The sequence below is a fragment of the Pogona vitticeps genome, chromosome 2, assembly GCF_051106095.1.
Source record: "Pogona vitticeps strain Pit_001003342236 chromosome 2, PviZW2.1, whole genome shotgun sequence".
NCBI lineage: Eukaryota > Metazoa > Chordata > Lepidosauria > Squamata > Agamidae > Pogona > Pogona vitticeps.
Window position 1 is genome coordinate 75,198,066 of NC_135784.1, and position 13,221 is coordinate 75,211,286.

The window sequence follows — 13,221 nt, forward strand, 5'->3', positions numbered from 1 at the left end:
CTAAAGAATCTAAGACATCAAGTTTTCCATAGCTGATCACATGGACTGTCCATTTTCTTCACTAGCATATATACTTTAACCTTCTCAAAGATTATAAAACATATGCCAAGCCCCTGATAAAAATATATGTGAGCTAAGAAGCATGTACTCAATTTCCACTCTACACAATATTCATTAAATCAAATGGACATGTTCTAGCCTTGTCCCAACCATTCATTCAGCTAAATATAAATTCTCTTCCAGGAGCTAGGCCTGCTATCTCTGCCCACAAGCCCATCTATCAGCTGACAGGCACGGACATGCGGAGAGACACTGATCCGGCTTCCATGAGCCGGGCTTGCTATCTCTGTGCATGTACCTGGGTCCTAGTTGATCAGGGAGATCAACTAGGAACAACATTCCCTGTAAGCTGTGCAGTCGTACAGCACTGGATTGGGGCTGCACATTTGCTTCTGGTCGCAGCTGGAATGACGATGGAAGAGCTGGCAGCAGGACCAAGTGGGAGCAGGCAGAGGGGATGGGGGCTTTCTCTCCAGGCACAGACTATTTTACAAAATGAACCAGTTCTCTTTTTTTCAAGTTCAGAAAGTCTGCAGTTCATAGGTAGCCACGAGCCACCATCCTTCTGGTTTGTGGCCATCTCTAATCAGGAACTATGGCTGTGTTAGGATTCTTAATCATAGCCAGAGTTGTCTGTGCACAACAATTGTTTCTCACATTTAGCCTAATACCATCCACTGTGATGCCTTATCCTTGAGTTCATACATGCTTCCACTGCCATTTTAAAGTGCTCTTGAGCTTTATATCCTAATAGAACAAACAACCATGGCTTACTGAAACAGACTGACTTCAACTATGATTTACGAAGTAGGCTTGTTTCAACGAACTTTGGTGAAGATTTAGCGCAATTTAGGGCCAAGACCTAGCACTAAACTGCTGTTAACTGAAATGTAGCAACACCAAAGGAGAGGGAAGTGTGAAACATGCAAGCCCAGGGCTCAGGCATGTAAAGCAACACGCCCAGACAAAGTCTGTGGGCAATCGTAAAAGTAGAAATAGAACGATAAAGGAAAAAGTGGCATTTTAACTGTTAAAGGCAACCAGAAACTCACAGCAGAGATTGTTGTCAGAGTAGTTTTACCATTACATTCTAAAGTTTTCAGACCTCTATGGTATAGAATCACTAAGAGACAAACTATGCAAATACATAGATTACTATTTTGCCATCAAGCATTAAGGCCAGATGTAGCAAAAAGAACAGTAAAAATATAGCCGCCTAGAGTGGTCTTTTAGGCCAGATGGGCGGGGTATAAATCAAATAAATAAATAAATAGATAGATAAATAAATAAATAAATAAATAAATAAATAAATAAATAAATAAATAAATAAATAAATAAATATGTACACAGTGCATGGCTAGAAAATGTAGAGTAGATGACACAGATCATTTGCAGCTCAATCATACTGATGAACAACAATATACAGTATATCCTGTAATCTTTGACTTCTATGCTGAACAACGAAAGTCTGAAAAATCTTACCATTTTTTACTAGCTCTTTACTAAAAGCACTTGCTTCACAGTAACTCCTTCCTTGTGAGGAGGGAACTGTCTTCATATCACCTGCTTTACAAGCTTCTGTGGTACTTAGTAAAACTGTTGTTATCACATGAATCAATTCTTTTAGAACTGTCCTTGTGCAGTGGGGCCCACTGACCAGGCCATTTGATGGGAAGAAGAAAGGCTTCAGATGATGAGCAAGTTCACTCAAATCCGAGAAAGTGTCATCATTATCTTTGCAACCATAAATTAGTTCACCATTCTGTAATAAGAAGGGAAATGTTACACTACTAATATTCTACAACCTGTATTTCTTCTTATAATTTCATTTGCAGACATTGCATTCATGTGTCTTGCAGTGTACAGGTTTGAAAGTAGAAGCTTAACATGAAAAACTCAGGATCAAGCCATGCTCAGCTGTCAAACTCATTGTGGAATCTCAGCCATAGTACTCTCAGCTTAATTTACTCTACATTGATGCAACACTGCACTGACATCCAAATCTGAGAACCTGGGAAGTGAAAAAAAGAAAAAGCGGCAGAAGGAAATGGCAAGAAAAAGGATAGCAACAGATAGTGTTGCAGGTATTTCAACCATGTTCCACTGATCACTTCCTCTTTGTCCCTTTCTCTTCTAGCCATACCACACAACATTTCAAAGCCCTGGTTCAGGATCAGACAGCCAAGCCCCTATTTTGCCCCTTCTAAATCACAGTTCCTGGATCCTAGACGTGCGTAAGAGCTTAATCCACAATTCAGTGGGCTGATACTAATTTTAAATCATATTTATTTATTTATTTTATTTGATTTGATTTATTTGATTTTTACCCCGCCCCTCTAGACCATGTCTACTCGGGGCGGCTTACAAAATAAAACAGAACAGTATAAAAATATATAAAATCATAAAATTACAATTACAATTTCAATATTGGAGAAACTCAACATTTTTACAGAAAAGATACAGATACATAAGGGGTTTTTTCCCCAAGCACTGAATTTGAAATAATTAACTTCTTAATTAAATGGAAAGGCTGTCATTAATACCACTGAATTAGTTTGTTTAGGAGTATTTAAGCCCATTGGCTGTGTATGTCTTTAGAATAATGTGAGAAATCTGTACAACAAATGTTGATTAAAGTTAAAAGTTTATCCAAAATTATGCTTTTTTTGTAAATTCTTAATGTGTTTAGTGATACATATATATGTTTATTATTATAACATTACAAGTTTATCCAAAACATTTAATGTTATAATATTAAACGTATATGTGTATCACTAAACACATCAAGAATTTACCAGAAAAAAATCATAATTAAAAATGAAGTCATTCAGCAAAGGGAGGCAGAATTTATGTATGCCACTCTATGTCTGCGATAAAAAAAAGGTTTAAGTTATTCGTGATAATTTATTCTAGGTGTTTTAAGTTGTTTTGGCAACTTTTTATACTGCTGTAATAGCTTTGTTGGCATTATTCAAAGAGGGAGTTGGACTTGATGGCCTTCAATCTCAATTTATTCTATGATTCCATTCTTCTGCAAGGAAGTGAGGGTTATGGAAAGTATGCAAGAAGCCAGAGGGTATTTCCCTATCTTTTAAGAAAATCAATGTATTCCATGCTTAAAGCTGTATTTGATGGAGTGCTGAAAACAGAAATTATCCAGCAATCACTACAATAACCTGATTATATGCATTATTTTTAGATTTCATATTAAGTCATTACAAGTAGAGTATTTATAAGAGTTTTGTCATTCATGTAAGATTACATCACTATTTTTTACCAATAAGATTACCTATATTATTCTTGTCACATGTTCCATTGCCTCCATCTATTGTTTTTATGAGGTTATGATATAGTTCGGCATGACTTCCATATCAACTCAATATCTTTCCAATCAGAGCCATAATTAGTTTTTCATGTGTCTATTCAAATATATTGACCTACAGATGTGCTTTCAAAGTATTTTTTTCTCAGCCAGTTTAGTCCCTCTCTCCCCTTGGAATGCCAAGATAATTAACCCTGATCTGTCTTCAGAGAAGAAAATGAAGAGCTCCTTTTTCAGCAGCATCACTATGCATCCAATATGTGCCCAGCAAAATATGCCATTTTGAACTGCTTGTGAAATTAGAAGCTGGTCACCTTTGAGCTGCTTAGCTAAGCACAGTAGTAGAAGAATGTAAAGTGATGGGGCAGGCAGGGATGGGAAACAGAAACCTAATATTTTCATTGTCTCTTACCTTAAATATTTTTAAGTTATTCTGTGCCTCCTGTAACAGACTTTTCAAGGCAAAGTGCATTCGTTGTTTATTTCTAAAAGGGAAAACCACAATGGAGAAAAATGATGAGGTAAACATTAAAATAGGTTTCTCTTCGATCTGCAATATGTGACTAGTCTTGGTCATTTCTGCTACCTATCTCTATGTCTGTGCCCCTAAAAATCATCGTCAAAGTACATTCCTCAGGAAAGGTTTTCTGAAACTACCTCGCCTTCCTTCACTAATCTTTTAGTTGTTACATTAGTCATCCCCTGCTATACTGTCTCATCCACACCACACAGCTCTGTGCTAACTACCAAATGGAAAACTTTCAAGCAATTAACACTGCCCTTGTGTGTACCACAGATCTATATCATCTACTACTACACAAACTTTCAACCATAGTAATAATTAATAACACTAGCTGAACATACATACATACATACATACTGTGACAAACCCAGACCTACTGGGATCTATCACACAGTTACTAAGCTGCCACCAACCATTCCCTATAATAAGTCACACAGACCAGGGATGGATTTTTAAACAACAAAAAGAATAAAGTTTATTTTAAATACACACAGGGAAAAATAAGCAATCAGGTGAATAAAATAAAGTAACGTGGCTTATTTTCACACACACCAGCATACAGTTTGGTTCACCTAGAACCTTTAACTTAAAGCACAGACCCTGAACCCATCAGTTCTGGCTAACCAACAGACACCTGAACCTATCAGGTTGGTACTCTGACACACAGTAGTACCCTGTCAGACACCCAGACTCCCACAACAGCTTCTTCTTCCCCAGCTGCTGCTTCGTCCCAACCCAGTGTCTCACAGTCTGTCTCAGCATCTACTCTTCACCACACAGGCATCACATATTTATACAGTACAGCCCCTCCTCCTGATGTCCCGCCTTCCACTCCCCATAGGATGGAACTTTCCCTCCAAACCCATGACAGACAGGTAACATCAGTGCTGTTATGTAACACCTCCCCTCTTTAAAAGTTGTTTTGTAGGGGGAAAGCTAAGGTGCTTTTTCCCAAAAAAACAACCTGTATAAAACACACAACACCAATTATACCTACCATATTATACTTACTTACATTCTAAGTTAAACATTTCAAATAGGCATTTAAACATTTACCATATACATTACATCAATTTACCTTTATTAATACAAACCAATTTAAAACCAGGTACATTTTAACTTTTTGTTTTCATTATATACACATAGTCCATGTTCTTTCGCCGTCTTCATTCTTCAGGTCTTCTTGATAAGGCGTCAGCAACACAGTTCACTGACCCTCTGACCACCTTCACTTCAAAGTCATAGTCCTGTAAGTTCAAAGCCCACCTCATAAGTTTGCTATTGTGGGTTTTCATTGTCTTTAACCATTGCAATGGTGAATGGTCAGTACACAGAACAAAATGTCTTCCCCAGATGTAAGGCTTGGCCTTCTGGATCGCGTAGACTATGGCCAAACACTCCTTCTCCACGGTTGCCAAATGTCTCTCACCTTTTTGAAGTTTCCTACTCAGGTAGGACACTGGATGCTGGTCACCATTCTCATCCTCTTGGCACAGAACTGCTCCTACCCCGCTGTTAGACGCATCGGTGTAGATGATGAACTCCCGGTCGAAGTCTGGAGCACGCAGGACAGGATAGTTGATTAACGCCTCCTTCAACCTCTGGAACGCCGCCTCACAGTCGCTGGTCCACGGGATGCGGTCATCAGCCTTCTTCCTCGTCAGATCGGTCAGCGGAGCCGCAATCTCGCTAAACCTCGGGATGAACTTTCTGTAGTAGCCCACCAACCCAAGAAATGATTTGACCTTTTTCTTGGTGTTGGGTCTAGGCCAATCACGAACAGCTTCTATTTTGGCCTCCAGGGGTTTTATCATTCCTCCCCCTACCATGTGACCCAAGTATTTTATTTCTGGGCTACCCAGCTGACACTTGCTGGCCTTTACTGTTAGCCCTGCTGCACTTAACCTCTGCAGCACTACCTCCAGGTGTATCAGGTGATCTTCCCAGGTATTACTGAAGATCCCTATGTCGTCAATGTAGGCCACTGTAAAGTCACTGAGCCCTGCTAAGGTCTGGTCCATCAGCCTTTGGAATGTGGCTGGTGCATTTCTGAGACCAAAGCTCAGGACTCGAAACTCATAGAGACCAAAAGGGCTGCAAAAGGCAGTCTTTTCTTGATCCCTGGGATCAATTCTTAATTGCCAATATCCCTTTACCAGGTCCAATGATGAGATGAACCGACAACCCCCTATGGTTTCAATCAGGTTGTCTAGCCTGGGCATTGGGTAGGCATCAGGAGTGGTTACACGGTTTAATTTCCTGTAGTCAACACAAAACCTAATGCTCCCATCAGGCTTGTCCACAAGGACTATCGGAGAGGACCAAGGACTAGAAGAGGGGACGATTATGTTCTCCCTCAGCATCTCGTCCAGCTCCTTCCGCACCTTGTCCCTATAGGGTCCCGTTACTCGGTATGGGGATACTGCCTGCGGGGGTGCATCCCCTGTGTGGATCCGATGCATCACTCCCTTCACTATCCCCGGCTTGTTGGAAAACACCTGTTGATATTTATTAAGCAGCGTTTTTAGTTCTTGCTGCTGGTCTTGGGTGAGTGCAGGACTGATCTTTACCTCCTCTGGGTTGTATTTTACTTCCCCTCTACCCTCCCAGAAGGGTAATTCAGCTTCCTCACTCTCCGCTGCCTTTATCGCGAATAAAACCCTCTGTTCCCCTCGGTAGTAGGGTTTTAGGGCATTCACATGAACCACCCTCCTTGCTTGGTTCTCCTCCTGCTCTATTAGGTAGTTCAGGTCTGACATCTTGGAAATGACCCTATATGGTCCTGCCCATTTGAGCTGCAGTTTATTCTCTCTGCAGGGCCTAAGCCAAAGCACTTCCTCCCCTGGGTCAAAGTGCCTCTCTCTAGCTTTGTGGTCATACCATGTTTTCTGTTTGACCTTCTGAGCTTGCAGGTTTTCTGCTGCCAGCTCTAGATTTCTCCTTAGGTCATTCATCAAGGTGTCTATGTATGTCACAACGTCTTGTGGGTCATCCTGGGTGATCTGCTCCCAATCTTGCTTGATCAAATCAAGGGGCCCTTTCACCCCTAAGTGTGCAGCAAACATGTCAGAGTGACCCCTTTTTAAAATCATGGGGCGATACTTTTCAGGTACCACCAGCTGACTTCTGATCCCATCTCCCCCTTTTGAGATATTCCTCAGGGTTTCTCTATATAAAATCCCCTTTTCCTCCAGAAATCTCACTGGGGTTTCAGGTGTTAGCTGGGCGTCAGTCACCTGTTCAAAACACTTTTGGAGAGTGGCGTCTGCCTTCTGCTCCTGTCCAAATCTGCTGTCTGTGGTTAAGGTTTCCACCACAGCTTCTGAACTCCCCTCTGCCTCCGTCTCTGGCTCATCATTACCCCCCTGAACTGTCCCTGTGGTGGCTTGTGAGCGTGTAATCACTAGCCCCCGTTTCACATGTTCAGCCAGGTCATTTCCCACGAGCACGGCTGCTGGCAGAGTCGATGAAATCGCTATCCGCCAATCTCCCCTCCAGCCTTGAAAGTTGACAGGTACCTCTGCTACTGGCAGAGAGATTATCTGCCCCTCAATCCCTGCCACCTTCATGCTCTCATTTGGGATTATAAACTCCCTAGGGATGATATCTGGATGGCACAGGGTTACCTGGGAACAAGTGTCCCGCAGCCCCCTATACTGACGGTCAAGTATTCCTACGTCCACCCCAGCTGTCTCAAACAACTGAGAATCTGTTTTTATCAGCAAGCAGCGCTTTACCTCCATAAGAGGACCATTTTCCTCAGCCTGATCAGCAGAGGTAGCTGTTCCAGACTGAGTAGCCATGGCAACCGGCTCCCTCAGTGACACTGAGCTTTGCTCCTTCTGGACACAGAACACAGCTTTTGGCTTGGTCCCACTAGAATTCTGAGGCACCATTCCTTTTAGCTGCTTTAATTTCTCACACTCTGAGATTAGATGACCCTTTCCCTGACAGAAATAGCATTTTCTGGTATATTTTGATTCTCTCTCATCTTGTTTCGGTTTTCCCTCCAAATTCTGAGGGCTTGGTTTCATGCCTGAGGGCTTCCCTTCACCATGGGCCCCTCCCCCTTGCTGGCTTTTCCCTGGTCCCTGAGAGTACTTGCTGTAGGTTTCTTTGGGTTTACCTACAGATTTCCCCTCACCCAAGGGCTTTCTTATTTGGGAGATAAAATCCGCGATTTCTGCGGCTGCTGCCACAGATTTCGGTTTCCTTTCCCTCACCTGGAATTTCAATTCCCCATGCAGGACTGAATAGAACTGTTCCAGGGCTATCAAGTCTTTAAGCTGTTCATAGGTCTCTGTTCCCTCCTGCGACAGCCATTTCTCAAGCAGCCTCACCAATTGGGCCCCCACTTGGGTAAAAGTCTGTTCTGGCTTCTTGGTGAGGGACCTGAACCTTTGTCTCAGCTGCTCTGCATTTATCCCATGTCTTGCGAACACCAGTTTTTTAAACTCTGCAAAATCTTTCATCCGTTCCTCAGGCATCTCGGCATAAACCTCAGCCAGGCTACCACTGATTAAAGAACGCATGATGGTCATCTTCTCAGTTTCCCTCACTGAGAAGTCCACAAACGCTCTTTCCACTAAGGAAAAGAACACCTCAGGACAATCTCCCTTGTGGTACACAGGGAATTTCTTCAGGTCAGCCTTAGACAGTTGGCCTCCCTCAGAATCCCTATTATTATTATTGTTCTGGTTCATCATTTCCAGTTTTCTTAATTCAAACGCCATTCTTTCTTTTTCCAGAGCAATTCTCTCTCTCTCCCTCTCCATTTCCATTCTTTCTCTCTCTCTCTCTAATTCAAATTGCCGCTGTTTCTCTCTTTCCCTTTCCTCCATTTCCCTCACCCTCAGTTCATGCTGTTGGGCTATGAGTATTTTTCTGAGTTCTGGGTCTTGCTCTCCTGTGCTGTCACCTTGCACTGAGCCAAATTCATCCTCAGAACCTTGGTCAATCTGGGGGTCTTTCACTTCACTCATGTCTGCTATCTTGCTTCGAGTCAAGGGCATAATCCCCCCTCAGAACAGGCGGCTTTAAAAAGTCAAGCCTCAAAATAAAACGACCACTTTTTTCCTTCTTGCCTCAGAACCAGCTCTCCTAGAGATTGCTGCTGTTCTTCAGCACTAAATTTGCAACAGTATCGAGTCAGAGCCTACCCCCCTCTGCTGGGCCTCTCAGCTGGCAAGCTAGCTCACTGTTGCTACGCAGTTTTGCCTCAGCGTTTTCCCGCCAAAATCAGGCTGCCTCAGAGCACCTTAATCTAAGTCTCCCCAGTTGGCACGTTCTTCTACTAGTGCACCTCCCCGTGAGGTACACCTAGAAGATTACCTACGCGCCTCAGACTGTCCCTGACTAGACCCCCCTTGCTCTGGGCACACTTGCCAAGGCTTTGCTGGACCACTGGACAACTGGACCAGTCGTATCCCACACGCTGGACACCAATCAATGTGACAAACCCAGACCTACTGGGATCTATCACACAGTTACTAAGCTGCCACCAACCATTCCCTATAATAAGTCACACAGACCAGGGATGGATTTTTAAACAACAAAAAGAATAAAGTTTATTTTAAATACACACAGGGAAAAATAAGCAATCAGGTGAATAAAATAAAGTAACGTGGCTTATTTTCACACACACCAGCATACAGTTTGGTTCACCTAGAACCTTTAACTTAAAGCACAGACCCTGAACCCATCAGTTCTGGCTAACCAACAGACACCTGAACCTATCAGGTTGGTACTCTGACACACAGTAGTACCCTGTCAGACACCCAGACTCCCACAACAGCTTCTTCTTCCCCAGCTGCTGCTTCGTCCCAACCCAGTGTCTCACAGTCTGTCTCAGCATCTACTCTTCACCACACAGGCATCACATATTTATACAGTACAGCCCCTCCTCCTGATGTCCCGCCTTCCACTCCCCATAGGATGGAACTTTCCCTCCAAACCCATGACAGACAGGTAACATCAGTGCTGTTATGTAACACATACATACATACATACATACATACATACATACATACATACATACATACATACATACATACATACATACATACATACATACATACATACATACATACATACATACATACATACATACAGTGGTGCCTCGCATAGCAATTGCTCCGCATAGCGAAGAAATAGCTTTGCGATGCTGTTTTTGTGATTGCAAAAGCGATTGCTTTGCGATGGCCCCTATGGGGAAAATTCGCTTTGCGATGATCGCAGGGAAGCGATCATCGGAAAGCCCCCATTTTCGCACAGCTGATTGGCGGTTCAAAAATGGCCGCCCGCTGTTTTGCCTTGCTTTAGAAGCACTGAAAATGGCCACCGCAATGGAGGTTTTTCGCTTAAGGTGAGTTTTGGAGCCCATAGGAATGCACTGAAGGGGTTTCAATGCGTTTCTATGAGCTTTTTAAAATCGCTTAGCGACGAAATCGCTTAGCAGCGATTTTTGCTGCACGGATTAACGTCGCTAAGCGAGGCACCACTGTACGTACGTACGTACGTACGTACGTACGTACGTACGTACGTACGTACGTACGTACGTACATACATACATACATACATACATACATTGTAGGGAGCATAAGACTTTCTTACCCTGAGAAGAGATCTAGAGGACAATATTTACTTAATTGTTTCCATTTTCCTTTTGCTACCTGTTAACATACAACATGTATTAATTCAAGGATAAGTCCTAGTTATCCATTGACTTATATCCAGCACAGATTTTTGACTAAATCATGTGATTTCTGAATAAGGTATTAATCTATTCAAGTCAGATGATGAGCAAACTTGCTCAACAGTTATGTAAAATTCCATATTATTATTACAAGCCAATCAACCAGGTTTCATGTTCTTCCCAATGACAACCATTATTGAGGTCATAGTCATGCTAGCATCATCTATTTCCCTTTCTCTACTTTTCTTTACTAACCCCAGCATACATACAAATATCTACCAAATGGAGACTAAACTGGAGTGAGTTGAAATCTATGAAAAGCTACCCCAATTTAAATGTACTCATCTTTAAGATGCCATATGAATCTCTTGTTTCTACTGCCTCGTCTCCATTTCTCCTTCTCTAGTTTATTAAACAGGACAACTGAATAACATAGGGCTTGCTGTTGCTTGTTCAATAATTGATTAACAGAATAATAATTACATGCCATAAAGTTGATTCCAACTTAAAATGGCTCTTTCTTTGGTTTTGTGGTTTACAGTCTGTTCCTTCTGAGGTTGCTCTGGGGCCACACAGCTTGACCAAGGTGACACAAGGCCAGCTCTTCTCCCAGGATGCACAGTGGGTAAATCAAAAACTCACAGTTTCTGGCTCCACAGTTAGGTAGCCAGCTCGCACGCCATCCATGGCAACTGTCTACTTTGTTTTAAACCCTAATTCATAGCTGTTAGAATTGGGAATTACAGAAAATTAAGAGGGTAACCTTGGAAAGTGAAACTGAATTACAATTTATCCTTCCTCCTTGACAGCTTGCAAGTCCAAGATTTCTCTTGGCTTACAAAGACACACACATCCAACAGTAAATCATAGCTTAACATTACATGCTTACACAGCCAGTAGGTTTCTGAAATTGGTTACCATATGTTTTGTCTTACAATGGTTAATCAAACACAAATTATAAAATAATAATAATAATAACAATCCTCAATTAAGATGGCATTTTCTGTAAAGAGATGAATAAACCAAGCCAGTTATATATTGATTTAACAAATCCCAGGCATTCGATAGATCAAATCTAGTTGGGACTTAGTCCTAATTAATTCTTTAACAGATTATACCAAAGACAGAATGTTAATTCTACCATGGAACTCCATTAACAGAAGAAAGACCTAACATCCTATTGACAGCACATTACCTTTAGATGTTGATGCATGCAGTAACGACACACTTTGTGTTTTATTTCTTGTGAAATATGGCTGGAGAAAGGGAGAAACCCACATTTGGGCTGTAGAAATAAACAAATAGATATTTAAATACACTAAATATATTTTACGTAAGATACTTGCACCTTAGTTCTATTGCTAGTCCCTACTAGAGCAGGCCTATTGAATCACTTATTGAATGGAGTGTTAACATTTATATAACTCACATTGATTCAACAGGACTACTCTAGTTTAGATTACCAACAGGACTATAGCTGAAAAATACACTTTAACCTAATATAAAAAAATACAGAATATACACAGCTAATATCAATTTTTACGTCTCCTTTTAACTAGAGCTTCTGCTAAATCTTCTGTTGGTATTAGGGCCCAATCCAATTGGTAGTCTGACAAAAACAGATTCTCTGAACCAAGGAAGTTTACATATGTCTTGACTTAAAAGTTTTCACTGATTCAGTAGGTCCAGTCAAATTGGTACTAACAACTGAATTTAGGCCCTGATATTTGTTGTGTACACACAAAAACATCAAACCTATTCCTGTTTTTGCTCTGTGATTAATGCTGAGCTTTAAAATGCTCCCAAGAGATTTGAATTTATCACAAACCTAAATTAAACTAATGTTTAGTAAATACAACACACACCTAGTAACTTTTAAGCATGCTCTTCAATTGTACAGTTTTTCAGCTTTGTAGATTATTCAGAAATGAGTAAATTTCCAAGAATGAACACATGAGACTGTGTTCTTTTCAGTGGCTTCATTTTTTTTCTGCAACAGACTAACATGATTGAGCTTCTAAGTATTTGGTTTTGCTCTAAGCATCTATGACTGATAATGTGAGTATAGCTTTTAAAAAATGAAAAGCAGGGGGATACAGAAGATTCTTTTAAGTCATACTTTTGAAAACTGACAGTTATTAAATACTGGAAAGAACATTTCTTTAAACAGGATTCAACCATTTAAAAATATACTTTTAGATTCTTCTTCAAACACTTCAATTTATTCAGATAATCAGATCAAAGAGGTAAAACAGCTACAATGCCAATTCTGTTTAATATTTACACGTAAACATTTTAATATATGTCCAACAGACTCAACAAACCCACCTTAATCTCTACACAAAGCATTGGTCGATGTTCAACAAAATGGAGCTTAGTCAGGTTAGGAAGGCACAAAGCATAACCACTGAGGGCATCCATCTCTTTATTACAGCGAGACTCTGGATAAAAGGAAAACAATTATTTTCATCCACACTCAACATTGTATGTGATAATGTATAGATTATGAGCATTACAGATTAATTAAACACACTGCCAATTACTACTTTCTAGGAGTTGACAAAATCCTGTTGCTTAGCATAATAAATTGCACCAGAGTACTTAAAGTCACAGTTACCCTGT

The 13,221-nt window shown here is 41.0% G+C and overlaps 1 protein-coding gene across 4 annotated transcripts in view; it reads right to left on the bottom strand.

Annotated features, from left to right (window-relative positions):
- Window positions 1–13,221, bottom strand: part of IPPK (inositol-pentakisphosphate 2-kinase) — a 58,834-nt gene that overhangs the window by 18,911 nt on the left and 26,702 nt on the right. For all 4 annotated transcript variants that reach the window (XM_020806620.3, XM_078385446.1, XM_020806621.3 and 1 more), the window contains 5 exons: window positions 12,928–13,040; window positions 11,795–11,884; window positions 10,518–10,576; window positions 3,795–3,867; window positions 1,543–1,822 (listed from right to left, as the gene is read on the bottom strand). In XM_020806620.3, coding sequence (XP_020662279.3) covers window positions 1,543–1,822; window positions 3,795–3,867; window positions 10,518–10,576; window positions 11,795–11,884; window positions 12,928–13,040 — 615 coding nt within the window. The remainder of the gene's footprint in view (window positions 1–1,542; window positions 1,823–3,794; window positions 3,868–10,517; window positions 10,577–11,794; window positions 11,885–12,927; window positions 13,041–13,221) is intronic.